The sequence below is a fragment of the Protopterus annectens genome, chromosome 10.part0 (assembly GCF_019279795.1).
Source record: "Protopterus annectens isolate FY-2018-M chromosome 10.part0, PAN1.0, whole genome shotgun sequence".
Lineage (NCBI taxonomy): Eukaryota > Metazoa > Chordata > Ceratodontiformes > Protopteridae > Protopterus > Protopterus annectens.
In genome coordinates this window covers 1636677367-1636691825 of record NC_056744.1, presented here as the reverse complement: position 1 = coordinate 1636691825, position 14459 = coordinate 1636677367, and the positions used below count along the sequence as shown (strand labels likewise).

Here is a 14459-nt window from a genome sequence, read left to right as displayed (position 1 = left end):
TTGTGTTTGTAAGGCAAGCACCTTAACCATTAGGCCACCCTCTCAACCCTATGTGTTATGATTTATGTTGTTTAAACTCAGTATATGTATGATATGTGTTTTCAGTGTTTTGAGTTTTCAAGATTCTGAAGTTTCATTGTTTTGGTTTCAGTGTTATGAGTTTCAGTGTTTTGAGCTTTCCGTGTTATGAAGGGAATATATATATATATATATATATATATATATATATATATATATATATATATATATATATATAAAAGGGCTGTTTTAAATCACATGTACACATATTGATGGCCTCTCAACACTTCGTTTAGCTCATTAAGTTGATTCTTGATAAAAAAAATAAATAAATAATGAGTGCAATGTTATATTTAAAATGTATTTTGGTCCAAACACATTAAGGACTTACATAAGAGTGGAAGTCTGAGTTATTGTGAAAGACTAAGAGCACTTGGTCTTGTGCAGTACCCTTTGCAGTGGTCTGGGAGGTGAGCTTGCTCAGATGTGTTTGGCATATGGGCATAGCTGATTCTAGGGGTGTTTTGGGGTTGCCAGGAAGTGCTAGAGAGTCATCAGATTTCCTTTGTGGAAATATCTGTGGGAATAGAAGATGTGTTGAGTGGTTCACTGGCAGAGTGCCACTGCATGGAACAGGCTGGTAAAATGCAACAGGACAAGTACTGGTTTGGATATTTTAAGAACAGCTTGGAAACACACCACATGAACTAGTGAATGGCATTCTGGCAAAACTGGATGGGCATTGTGGCCCATGCTTGAAGTACTGATATGTGTCTAAGTAAGGATGTAAATATATTTATAACAAATAAGAAACTAGAAGTGTCTCATAATTTAAAGTCTATGGGCTGTATAAGCATGCTTGAAAGGAGCTAATAATAAGAATAATCATTAGAACTTGTGGTCTCTCACATAACTAAGCAACATCCAAAAAAAAAAAACATACAATAGTTATGTAATGTATGATTTTAGTATATCTAGACATAAAATATATAATCGTCATGTAAGATGAAGCAGTCTGCTGAATTTAGATATTAAAGACAGGATTTAATAACATGGGCTTGTGTATAATAACACTACTGTCTTAACTTGTCATAAATGACATACACTACATTGAACATCAAGGGGAAGCATGATGATTTTCTTATATAAATAAATATGCATAACAAGTCATGTAATTGCTTTAAATCGAATTGTAGTTTTTGTAACCCACCTTGACCATATATAATACTTAAGCAGTTGACAAGGTAACAAATATTTTATGCATGACAGCAAACTGACAAAGTTGTTCAAGAGAAACAATAGAAGCCTGAACTTGAAATGCCACAGAATATAACAATCATATTCTGAACAAATAGTATTAAATTGACAATAGACACTCAGTTTAATAACATAGGCTTGTGTATAACACTACTGTTTTAACTTGTCATAAATGACATACACTATATTGAACACCAAAGGGAAGCATGATTTTCTCATATAAGTAAATGTGCATAACAAGTCATATAATTGCTTTAACTTGAATTGTAGTTTTGTAACCCATCTTGATCATACATAATACTTAAGCTGTTACCAAGGTAACTAATGTTTTATACATGACATCAAACTGACAAAGTTGTTCAAGGGAAACAATATAAGCCTGAACTAGGAATGTCACAGAATGCAACAATCACATTCTGAATAAATAGTATTAAATTGTCTATAATCACTTAAACCTTTGCTGATTATATAAAATAGAATGTTGCCATTTAAATTTAAAAACTTTCAGTATATGCCATAAAATGGGCAATTTATGAATGTGGAAAGGGAATTTGTAATAATTAATCACAGTAAGTGAATTTGTTGTTTTAACCTATAATTTCACTCATTTTATAATAAGAAATGACAGGTATGAAAATCCTTATGTGTAGGAAATGGAGGGAAGAGGGATGCACTGATAATTAAAATGCACGAACGTTCATCAATGTTCACATAAAACAAACTTGATGCTTTAGGAAAGATAGCAACAAACAAAGTGATTACTTAAATGCTGGCAAACAATGAAATATAACTTTTGATATATCCAGTAAAATACATTGTATTATAAACATTAGGTATAAATATTATTACCATCTATTTTTATTAAGTAATACATTTTGAAAGACTTCATCAATGAGGGTAAATATGTTAAATAACTGTGTGCTATAATCTTTTACTGAGGTTTTATATATGATACATCCTACTTTACTATGATTGAATTGCTTGTCATCTATCTTTCATATAAATATTAATTGCTTATACAATAAGTACACATTTATATTGTATTATAATTCTGTCTAATCTACAATAGTACTATATCTGTTCAAAATAATATAAATATTGCTTATTCCTATTACAAATATTCTCCACATGACAATTCAATTTCTGGAGCTCAGATGTTCTGGATTGTCAAGGTATGAGTGATAAACTGATGGACTTAGGTTTATCCATCAGATTAGGAATGACTTTCATTCCATGGCTAGTATGGATCTTAGTTTTGTTAACATTTATTAATTTAAATTTGTTATTTCACAAACACATTTTTAGTATGCCTGACCAAAACATTACTTTACTGGTAAATACTCAAAGTATAAAACTGATAATTTCCTTTAAAAGCTCAAACATATACTTTATAGTTATCAGAGGAAAATGTTTAATAGTCACAATAAAACAAAAAATATATAGTCTAAATAACCTAAGATGGATTTAACTTTATTATCTTTAAATATCAATGTCTTAAACAATCCTAGCAAGAGATCAAATCTACTGAAATATTTAAAACTGAACAAAGCACAAATTGTCTTCCTTTAAGAAACTCATTTCAAAACAAATGACAATTACAAATGGAATCCTACGGAATATGTGATATTGGTGCAGTCCAATTATAAGACAAAGACAAAAGGGGTAACAATTTTATGGAAAACAAATGTGATTAACCCAGAAATCATTTATAAGTATGAAGATAAAAAAATCCTTATGGCATTAGTAATAGTTAAATATAATAACAGATACGGACCCTAGCCAGTCTATACTGGTTCCCAGGCATTGGAACAGGAACTGTTAAAAAACACTTGGATTTCATTTTCAATAATTATAAAGGCAACTTAATATTAGGAGGAGATTTTAACTGTGTAGCTGATATTTCTGAAACTACAAATAAAAGACCGCTGCGTACATCTACTGTATCAAAAGCTTGAAACAAGTGGTAGAATCATTTCATCTTGTAGATACTTTCAAATTTAAAGAAGATATATCTGTGTTGTTTTCCCACCAAGATCACAGATTTGGTACCCAAACTAGAATAGATAAAATATTTACTGCCCATGACTTACACTCTAAAATCATTAATTTTGCACTTGCTGCCCCTTTTCAGACCACAATTCATTGATACTAAAACTTCAAAATGGGTACAAACCATTAATCTTTAACTCCAGACTTCCAGCACATATAAGCAAAATTAACTAGTTCAAACCCTGGTTATTATCTGAATTACAGTTCTTCTTAGATATTAATTACACTTCAGAGATAAATAAAATAATGATATGGGACTCATTAAAAGCTTACATATATCATAAAACCCTAACTTGGTATAAAAAAAAAAATCAGGGAATGGGATTCTGAATTATTAGATCTACGATCCAAACTTATGTTAGTAAAAGCTGAAAAAAATCAAAATCATTTGGAGATGAAAAAGAAAGCAGAAGTATTACACAATAAATACAATGAAATTCTAAAACATAAAACTAGTTTAGTTTTATAAAAACTAAACATTAATACCTTGGCCACTTCTCCCAAATATCTACATAATTTATCCACAAGAATCAAAATACAAATCAAAAGCTAATAACATTAAAAGTATCTTCTATGAAAAGAAAGGGAAAAATGTCTTGGATATAGATGACATTCTTGATGCCTATATAAATCACTATATGGAACATTTCCAAAAAGAAAATATACATATCAATCAATTAAATCTAGATGAAAAATGTTCTAATATAAAAAAAATGCCAGAAAAATTAAAACTAGATCAGATGTGATAAAAGAGGGTAAAAATAATAAAGCTCCAGGTAGAGATGGCATAATTATGGAAATATATAAACTTTTTCCTTCTAAAATACTATCCCTCTTACATAAAACTCTATTGGAAATTCAGTCACAAGCTTTAATACCACCTTCATAGAGATATTCCATAATCACACCAATCCTAAAGAAAAACAAATCCCCAAACCTCTGTACCTCATATAGAGCTATATCATTATTAAATAATGACTATAAGATATTTATGACACTATTAGCTAACAGAATGAAAATACCACTATCCAAAACAACAAATAATGATCAAACTGGATTTATATATCACAGACACAAACATGACAATAATAAAAGGATAATTTCTCTTACAGATTATGTTAATAAAGAAAATAAAGAAACACTCATAATTAGCTTAGATACAGAGAAAGCCTTTGATTCCCTAAATTGGGACTATTTATTCAAAATCCTAATGCTATTTGAATTTCCTGCATCCTTTGTTTGTCTCCTAAAGAATATATATACAAATAATTTAGCATATGTCAAGTTAGGTCCTTTTACCTCTGAATCTATACATATAACAAAAGGCACTAAACAAGGCTGCCCCATGTCACCAATTATATTTTCTCTGGCTATTGAAATATTGGCATATTCAATTTGTAGCAATATAAAAATCAAAGGAATAGATTTTTATGAGCAATGCAATTCTAAAGTAATGCTATTTGATGATGACATATTACTAACATTATCTAATACAAAAGAGACATTAAAAGAATTATATATATTAATTGACAAATTTCACATGACTTCAGGACTCCATTTCAGTAAATCAAAATCAAAAATTGTATTTTTAAATAAAAAAAGAATTGCAGACTAAGGGGGATCACATCACAGGGAAACAATAATCTACAATAAAATATCTAGGAATTGAGTTATGCAAGGATAATAATGAATTAGTCTCAAAAAACTACAATAATATCATCAATACAATTAACATCTCTGTGGAAAAATGGATCAAAATAATATTAACATTTGAAGATATACTACAGTTAATAAAAATGGTTTTACTGCCCAATCCTATATATAGCCTTGGCAATACAACTGTTACCAGAAAGGAATATACTTAAAGAAATAAATTCATGCCTAATAAATTTTTTATGGTTTACCAAAAGAAACATAATAGCTTTAATAAAATATATCAGATCATGGAAACAGGGATGATTACACTTTCCTTATATAGAAACATATATAAAACATCAATATCTAAAAATTTCATATTGGATCAGTCCAAATTACTCTGCAAATTGAAAAGAATTACTAACTGTAATATCAATAAATGAATTTGATTTACAAAAAAAATTTCAAATAACAGATAAAAACAATTTGCCATGGCACATATGTATTAGTATGCAATATCACATAATTATATCCACTAAAACTTGTATGATTAATTATCACATTGACTCATTTAGGAAAATTATTAATGCAAACATAGATTTAAAAATCTGGTTTGATCTTTTAACACCATTTATAGTGACAAAGAACTTTCCACATAAAATATATAGAGAAATTATTAATTCCTGGGAACAGAAACAATTTGTTTGTTGGCTCCAATGTATCAAAGAACTAAAAGTTTTAAATATGCAAGTAATAAAAACAACATACAAAATTCCACAACAGGACTGGCTAACTTTACAGAGTATTCGGTCATAGTCACAAGATTTAAGTAGAATAATTAACAATTCTTCATTTAAAGATATACCTAAATTTACGAAATACATATATGAAATCATATATAATGACTCCAACAAGGGAAACAGTATTTCAAAATTTTACAAAATATTGATAAACTATAAAACAACACCCAAAACTTCATATTGGAAATATATAACAAAAAGACACTCAATACAGTTAACTGAAGATATTAAAACAAATATCTTATTATTGATAAAATATACATCCTTTACACAATGCTGGAAAGTTTTTAATTGGAAATGCTTTCACAGAGCATTCTTAACCCCAGACAGAATCAGTAAAATTAGTTCTCCTATAAAAGGAATATGTTGGAGATGTGAGCAAGTACACAATGCAGATTAGAACCACATTTCCTTTGACTGTGTTAACATTAAGCCATTTTGGAATGGTATTAATAACTTTCTACAAGCTTTATTTAATGAATCATTTTATTTAACTAAAGCTCTTGTATTATTAAATGTGAACAAAGGTCCTCATTTGAATACGTCAAACATGTATCTAGTATGGACTATACTTGCAATTTCCAGGAAGTGTATAACAAGAAGATGGAATACAAACACAATACCAATTTAAGACTTCTACAGCCTACTGAAGACCACAGCATTATTGGAAATTAAAATTAAAGAACTAAAAATTTATCCAAAGCCATTTATCAGCAACCTTTGGGGAAAAGTCTTATTGTTGATTGACACTATACAATAATTGATCAGATACTCTGATAATGGATTGGACATACTTATAAAGTAACTGTATACATTAAGATCTGTTATAGTGTCAGGCTAATGTAAACAGTGTACATAGTTATTTAAGATGTTATGTATAAATACTATGGAATTCATTCAAATGTATTTTTGTAATATGTATGCACAGCTAAGAAAGGTGTTTAAATTCATGTAGAAAGAAACCATATGAAGAAAAAAATAAAGTGCTACAGCAATTATTTTCACAGGGGTAAGCCTTTTTTCTCGCCTCAATTAAAGGGCTGTATCCCTTCTTCCACAAATATCCTGTCATTCAAATGTTATGTTGTACAAAAATCAGGCATTGTACTTGCTTTTAAAGCAATGTGACCTTTGGTTGTGGCTATACTATTAGGAAGGTATAACGAGGAGTAAACAGGGATTTCCACCTCTGCAAAAATGGTTTAAATATGTACATTCTTTTATTCACTCTCTGCATGTTTCTGTTATACATTTTGAATGTTTGGCTTTATCTGACAAGTTTTCATTAGGTGAAATTCATATTTAGGCTTTAATGTTTGAGCTTTTAGAATTGAAGAAGTTTAGCTTAGGTGTAACAAAGGTGGTCTAACACAAGTCTGGTCACTACCACATAGAAAACCAGAACAAAAAGCCACAACTCTCTTTCCATGAAATTTGTTCCATACCATAGCTTGCACTTTTGGACAGAAAGCTGACAGGCATTAAAGCAAATAAATAGCTTGTCACAGCAGTTTAAAATAATGTTCCATTACTGTACGTTTATTTTTCAAGGTGTATAAGTAATTAAGTTCTTAGTAATACTAGTTATTCATAATTTGATTTGTTCTCTTGGAAATTCTATAACATAGCAATTACTTTTCTTTTTATCTACATTTGTTGAGAGCATGTTTATTGTGTTATATGTAAATTTAGTGGACTTCATCTCTCTTACTTGAGGTGATGTTCATATTACTTTCTCCCTTCTCCTGTATAACGCCTTCCCTCTTCTTCATATACTGTATCCATCCTCCACTTTTCCATCTCTCCCTCCTTTTCCTATTGTCATTTCTTCCTGCCTTCCTCTCTTTAACCATGTCCACTAACTCCATCCCGCAGCTCTCAAATATTTCTAATTTTCATGGACATTTCTGATTTTTGCTTCGAAATTTTGCCTTGGCCCTCTTTCAGTTTCTGGTTTTGTAGCAAAGTAGTGAAGAATTAAAACACTAAACACCAATTGTTATATTTAGGGGATTTATTTTCTTCACAAACACATGACAATATTTATTCATTTATTTATGTATGTATTTATTTATTCATTGACATTTGATTACCAGGAAAGTCCAACTAGGTAGGAGCCGATTTTCAGCAGAAACCTGGGGAGAAAGCTCCAAAGTATTACAAAACATTTAAAGAACAATAATTATACAGTGTACAAAAATAGATTTCTAACTGAATAATATCTGTAGATAAAAAAGTATACTTCATTTTTTTGTCTTAGCCTCTCATCATTTTTGGATTGTCTCTGACTCATGAGTGAACAGGTCTAACATTATATTTCTACTTCCTTGAATTATTTTCCTCAAGCAAAATGGTTAAAATATTCCCACACATTGCATCGCTTTAGCTGTTTACTGGTTGATACAGATCGCTTAAAGTTTATTGCATCTTGGGCTGCACGTAGTTCATTTCTACTACATTACTTCTTGTCTATTTCCTGATCTTATACAAGAAGTTTTTCTCATCTCTAGTGATTCCCTTTTTCTCATATTATCATCTCCTCCTGCAACATTTCTTTTTGGCTGTACATAGTTGTATACTTTTTTCTTGAGTCATGCTTACTATGTCATTTCATGTGCAGGCTGGTAACATAGGTTCATAGATTAGTACTAGGCTGACTGCTCTTGCGAGCCATTTTAAGCCTAGCCAATTATCCCTTGTGAGACTCAAACCCTGCACCTCGTGTTTGTAAGGCAAACACCTTAACCATTAGGCCACCCTCCCAACCTTTACTTCTATATTGAAAAATGATGATGCCCTATACATAGATAGATAGCTATACAGATAGATAGATAGATAGATAGATAGATAGATAGATAGATAGATAGATAGAAAGATAGACCTTTTCTTTGTGCCTACTATGTAAAAGTAGAAATTAAAGTAGAAATTATTTTCTAGTTAGGTTTTATGTTTTTATCATTTGCAACAATTTTTTAATAGTTTCTACTGTTATATTCTCATTTTATGTACTATTATATTGAATTGACTCTAATGTCTTGTGTTCCTGTTTTGTACTGGTTTTATTTTTAATTTTTAATTTTGTACTAGCTCATGCCTTGTATGAAACTGGTCAGCTTGGGTCTGTATACCGTTTCTAATTAATTTCTTGCTGCACTGAGCAGGTATTAGACTAGTTGGTGAAAATAACAGTCTTTGACAAATTTCTATGCAGTTAAACTGAAATGTTATTTTACCTCTTCCCGCTTTCTTGTCTTGATTTTACTTACATTCAATATTATTTTCTAATTTAGCAATGACATTTACAATGCTGTATACATAAATAGTTTGAGTTTTTAAGCAGATATATTTTATATTCAATGCCGTTAAAGAACGCTTGTCATGCTCTTATATGCTAATAATTGTAGTGTAGATGTCACAAGCATATCGGGGTGGAAAATATGTCTTACACATTTTATTCTTTACTCGTTTCAAATGATAAAAGTGCTGAATATATACTACTTTCTGTCCTATATTAGAAATTATGTTGCTATATTAACTAGTATGCTACATTGTCTTAAACTACCTGACTTCTTTTCTCCAGGGTACAGACTGGATAGGAGGAGGATCACTTATATCCAAGAGGTGGGTGGTAACTGCAGCCCATAACGTATATGGAGGTTATGAAGTGCTTCATCCTGATAATGTAAATGTTTTTATTGGTAAGTTACAAGTACCATAGGTACAAACAAGTTACAACTGTTTTGCTACTAATGAAATTGTTACATTAGTAATCGTGTGGTCTGCATGTTTTAGGTTAACATAGTGTACTGTGGTACACTTTGCTGTCATGGTCTGCATGCCAATAATATTTTCTTCTGCATTTTGTGTTATTAGATCTTTCCATAAGGAAAACAAATGTTTATATGCATAGAAAATCTAACCAACTAACATATAAGTAATACTGAAAAAAATAAGTTTCCTAAAACCCTTGTAGGAATACTTACCATGTGGTAGTATTTCATTCCACTCCAAGAATTCAAGAAGCTATATATTTTTTCTTTTTCATTTTAAAATTCAGAAACATCAGCCATGAGATCTAAAAACATAACTTCTGTGGTTGCACAAAGGCTACCATGGAGATGCCAAGAGGTGCAATGTGTCTCGAAGGTAAGTTTCAATTAACTAGAAGAAATCTCATTGTTCATGCAGTAATTCATTAAGAATCCGACTCACCGAAATAATAAGGATGATATGAGAGCATTTTTCTTGATAGAAGCAGGAAATTTAATGAACATCAGTAGCCATCGTGCAGTATGCAAGTGACAACACATGTCATAGTCACATGCCTAGGCACATGCTGCAGTAAGTGGCACTTGGCAATGCCTTTCTATGCCTTTATTGACTGAACTGGGGATGAAACAGATGTATATGGAAGCAAGAAAGTGGGGAAAAGCAAGGAAATAAACATATACAAGGACTCAGGGAATGTAAAATTGGGGTAAGGGGATATACTTTTTTTGTGGGACAGGTGACCATTTTTTATGAAGGATTGATGAGAAAGGATGCAAGAGAAAGACAGGAGATGGAAAGAAGTAAGAGGTATGATATCAATGCAGTAAAACAAATATAAAGCACAGGCAAAGATCAACAAGGGAGATGACACAAGGAGGGTGACAATGGATATAAGGACATGCAGACACAGGGAGAATAAGTAGTGATGGGAAGGACTGGACAACAAGCAGGAAGGGAGGTGACACACAGAGAAATAGTACCTAAAGCTGTGGGATGGGGTGGGTATCATACTCCTGACACCACTTTACCTTGGCTAGGCCCATGAACAGGCCAATTATAACTTGACTGCCCACACCACTGGCCCAGCCACAGATGTTGATAATGGCAGTGCCAGGAAATGGTATGACTCTGTAAGTGTCAAATGAAACACCTTTCCAGGCAGCCAATGAAGGCTTCAAGCCACTGGTCCAGTAACTCTCCCATCATCTCTGCCAACTCCCACCAGATATTTATTATTTATTTATTTATTGCCATTTGTTGACCGGGGAATTCCAACTAGGTCAGAAACCCATTTTCAATTGAGACCCGGGGAGAAAAGCTCCACATAAAGTCCAGATATTTTTGACAATATACAATATACATTACACATACAGTTTCGTTTGACTAATTATAATCAAGAATGAGAAGAAACACAAAAGCTTAAACCATTATTACACAAGATAAATAGACATTACACATACAGTTTGGTGCAGCATGTTACAATCAAAAATGAGAATTGTACAGTGTGTTTTAAAGTATTGTTATGTAAGATAGATATGGTAAAGCTTAAATATGAAAGAGTATTAATTTGGGGTTAGGGTCTGCCTGGGATATATGATAAAGTAAACATTAAAAAGACAGGTGAATTCTTGTAAGTATAAGTTGTATGTTTATAGAGTGTGAGGGGGTATAGCTTTCTGTGTAGGATTACTGAGATGGAGGGAGGGAGGATACAGTGATAGAGATAGATGAGATATAGAGAGGATAGATAAGGAATAGTAGACTAGAGTAGAGAGAAATGTATATAGGCTAGGTAAGGAGGATGAAAGATGTTTAGCAGTAAGGTAAGGAGAATAGGAAAAATATAAGAAAGATGTAGTTTGAGATGTAGGAGCTGGTGGAGATGAGAGATGAGTAACAGGTCATCAGTTAGAGAGGAGAAAGGGTGCACAGAAAATAGGTAGAGGGTCAGGAGAGGAGTTTGACACCAACGATGGTGGGGAGGTAGCACGAGGAGGGAGAAGGTATGGGGAGACAGGTAGTAATATATTTAGGATGAAGAAATAGGAAAAGAAGCACGTTAGTCTTTGGGAGAGGAACAGACAGATGGGCGTGCTGCAAAGGTGATTTTTTAGGGTGAGTCAGAAGGCCCTTAAGGAGTCTAAAGTGATAATATTTGGGGTAGGGTGTTCCATTGTTTAGCAAAGGTGAAAGAGTAGAGGTTAATACCAGCTCTTTTATGAGGCTTATAAACTTCTAAGAGTAGTTTATTAGTAAAGTGGAGACTTCTGGATGGGGAATAGAGCTGTAGGATGTCTTTCAATGCTGGTCAGCTGTCAGGTTTGTGTATTAATTTATGTGCTTGAGTTAGTTGCACATAACTGATGTACTGGGGAAAATCTAGCCAATTTAATTCACAGAGCGCCTGACAGTGATATCTGTGATAAGATAGGCCAGTGGCAAATTTAGCAGTTTTGTAGTAACATGATTGAAACTTGTTTTTGAGAGATGTGGAGGTTTGTAAGGATGGGGGCCCCATACAAAAGGGAGGGGAGCAAGTAAATATTAGCAAGAGTTTTTTGGTGGGGTTATCCAGGAGCTGTTTGTTCCTGTAGAGCTTACCTAGCTTAAAGCATGTGTTTTTTATGGTGTTTAGTATGTGATGCTCAAAGGAGAGCTTATCAATGGTGATGCCCAGTAACTCTGCTTAAGTTACTATTTCTATTTCTGAATTATTTAGTGAGTATATTTTGAAGTCACTGAAAAGAGGTTTTGGTGTGAACATTAATAGTTTTGTCTTTTTGGGGTTTGGTAGTAATTTTGAATTATTTAACCAGGTCTCAAAAGCATTTTGAATTATTTTTAGAAGGTGTTGTAAGTTATTGGCAGAGGAGATAATGGTGGAATTGTCAGCATATTGAATTAGCTTGCTTTCAAGAGAGGCCGTATAAAGATTGTTAATAAAAATGTGGAAAAGTAGGGGTCCAAGGATGGAGCCCAGGGGGACTCCGGTTTTATTTTCCAGGTATTGTGATATGTTATTTTGCAATTGACTGCCTTGTTTTCTGTTGGTTAAGTAGCTAGCAAACCACTTTAGAGTTGATGGACAGCATCCTAATGTAGTTAATTGCAGTAATTGTTGATGTGATACTGTATCAAAGGCCTTAGATAAGTCCAGTAGTATTACTCAGGTTAGCTAGCCACAATCTAAGGCTTTGTTTACAGTATCTGTGAAAGATATAAGTGTGGTGGATGTGCTGTGCCCTGGGCAGAAACCGTGTTGGGTGGGAGCAATGAGATTGTTATCAGTAAGATGTTTCTGTAGGTGCATATGAATGCATTTTTCCAGTATTTTAGGTAAAGGTGAAAGGATGGAGATGCGGCTGTAGTTTGTCAGCTCATTAGTATTTCCACCCTTATATAGGGGGGGGGTTACAATAAATTTTTTCCAGATTTGAGAGACTTCAGATTCTGTAATAGATCTATTGATTATTATACTAATAGGGTAGGATATTGCATCTGCTGTGATTTTTAAGTATTCTGAAGGGTGGTTGTCTGAGGAGAGGGAGCAAGGTTTTAATTTTAAAAGGAGCTTATGTATTAGACAGGAATGGGTTGTACAGAGAAAGGAGGAGTTGAAGAGGCTATTTTGTGAAAGTTGGGTTTAGGTGGGTTGTTGGTGCTGGTATTATTGTTAGTTGATTCAGGTGGGAATGGATTTAGTGTTGAGGTGAAGTTTGGGTTTATTGTAAGATAGTTTGTAAGTTTAAGTACACTTTCTATAAAGTGGGAATTAAACATGTTAGCTATTGCAGATAGATCTTTGTCAGGAGCTGGGGAAGGGTTTTGAGTGGACCCTGGAGTTCGGAGTCTTGAAAAAGATTTCCAGAACTTTCTTAGTTTTTAGTTTTGGTTGGTAAGTTGTTGGGAGAAGTATTTTTTTTTTTTGTCAGTGAGTACTAATTTCTTGGATTTATTGCATAGTTGTTTATACATAAGTAGGTTGTTGTCATTTTTATTCTTATGCCAGTTATTCCATGCTCTGTCTCTAGATTGCATTACTTGTTTTGTAGCTCTCGAAATCCATGGTGCATGATTGCTTTTTATTCTTTTAGTATGGAGAGGGGCTAGAGTGTTAAGTGTGTCTAGGAAGACTTTGTTAAAATGGTGAATGTTAAATAAAAGAAATAAGAATAACTGCTAAATAAATAAAAAAGCAAAGAATATGGAACATACAAAATACATTTATTCAATACCAGATAAGCGCTTTCATCTGCAAAAACTAGCCAGACTTCATCACATAAAGTTACATAACTTGTTTTTGTTGTTGTGTCTTTTGGCTTTTACCGGTTAGGGGTCGCCACAGTGGAACTCCAGTCCGTTAATGATTGGCAGTAGATTTTTACGTGCCAAGTTGCCGGCCCTGACACACAACCTTCAACAAAGGTACACCCATTCACGCATGTCTCCACACAGAAGACGCTCTAGCTGAGAATCGAACAGGACAACGTCTTACTGTGAGGCGACAACACTACCGCAGCACCACCACCGCAGTTCTAGATAAAATTACATAACAAACTGAATATTTAGAAGGCATGCGTTTTAGGTTAAATGAAGTTAATAAGACTAAATCCATGTTTAAATGTGGACATTGCAATTATTGTATTAAAATGCATCAATAATTCATTCCTGGTTAGAGGACAAACATTTTATATTAATAATAAATGTAATTATGACTCCAAGAATGTTATTTATTTGGCCACATATAAAATCTGTGAATGTTTTTATGTGGGCAAAATAGAAAGGAGATTTCATGATCGTATATATGAGCATGAATATAGAATTAAAAAAGGAAAGGAGTCTAATGTCCTAGCGAAACATATTTTAGAATATCCTGACCACTTATTTCAGTATATGATCATTGATAGTATTAAGATTAATCCTAGAGGT

General features: G+C 32.6%; 1 protein-coding gene across 1 annotated transcript in view; it reads left to right on the top strand.

The window, feature by feature from the left end:
- LOC122813824 (complement factor B-like) overlaps nt 1-14459 on the top strand; it is a 436913-nt gene that overhangs the window by 228029 nt on the left and 194425 nt on the right. Inside the window, exon 12 of the mRNA XM_044086351.1 lies at nt 9340-9457. Coding sequence (XP_043942286.1) covers nt 9340-9457 — 118 coding nt within the window. The remainder of the gene's footprint in view (nt 1-9339; nt 9458-14459) is intronic.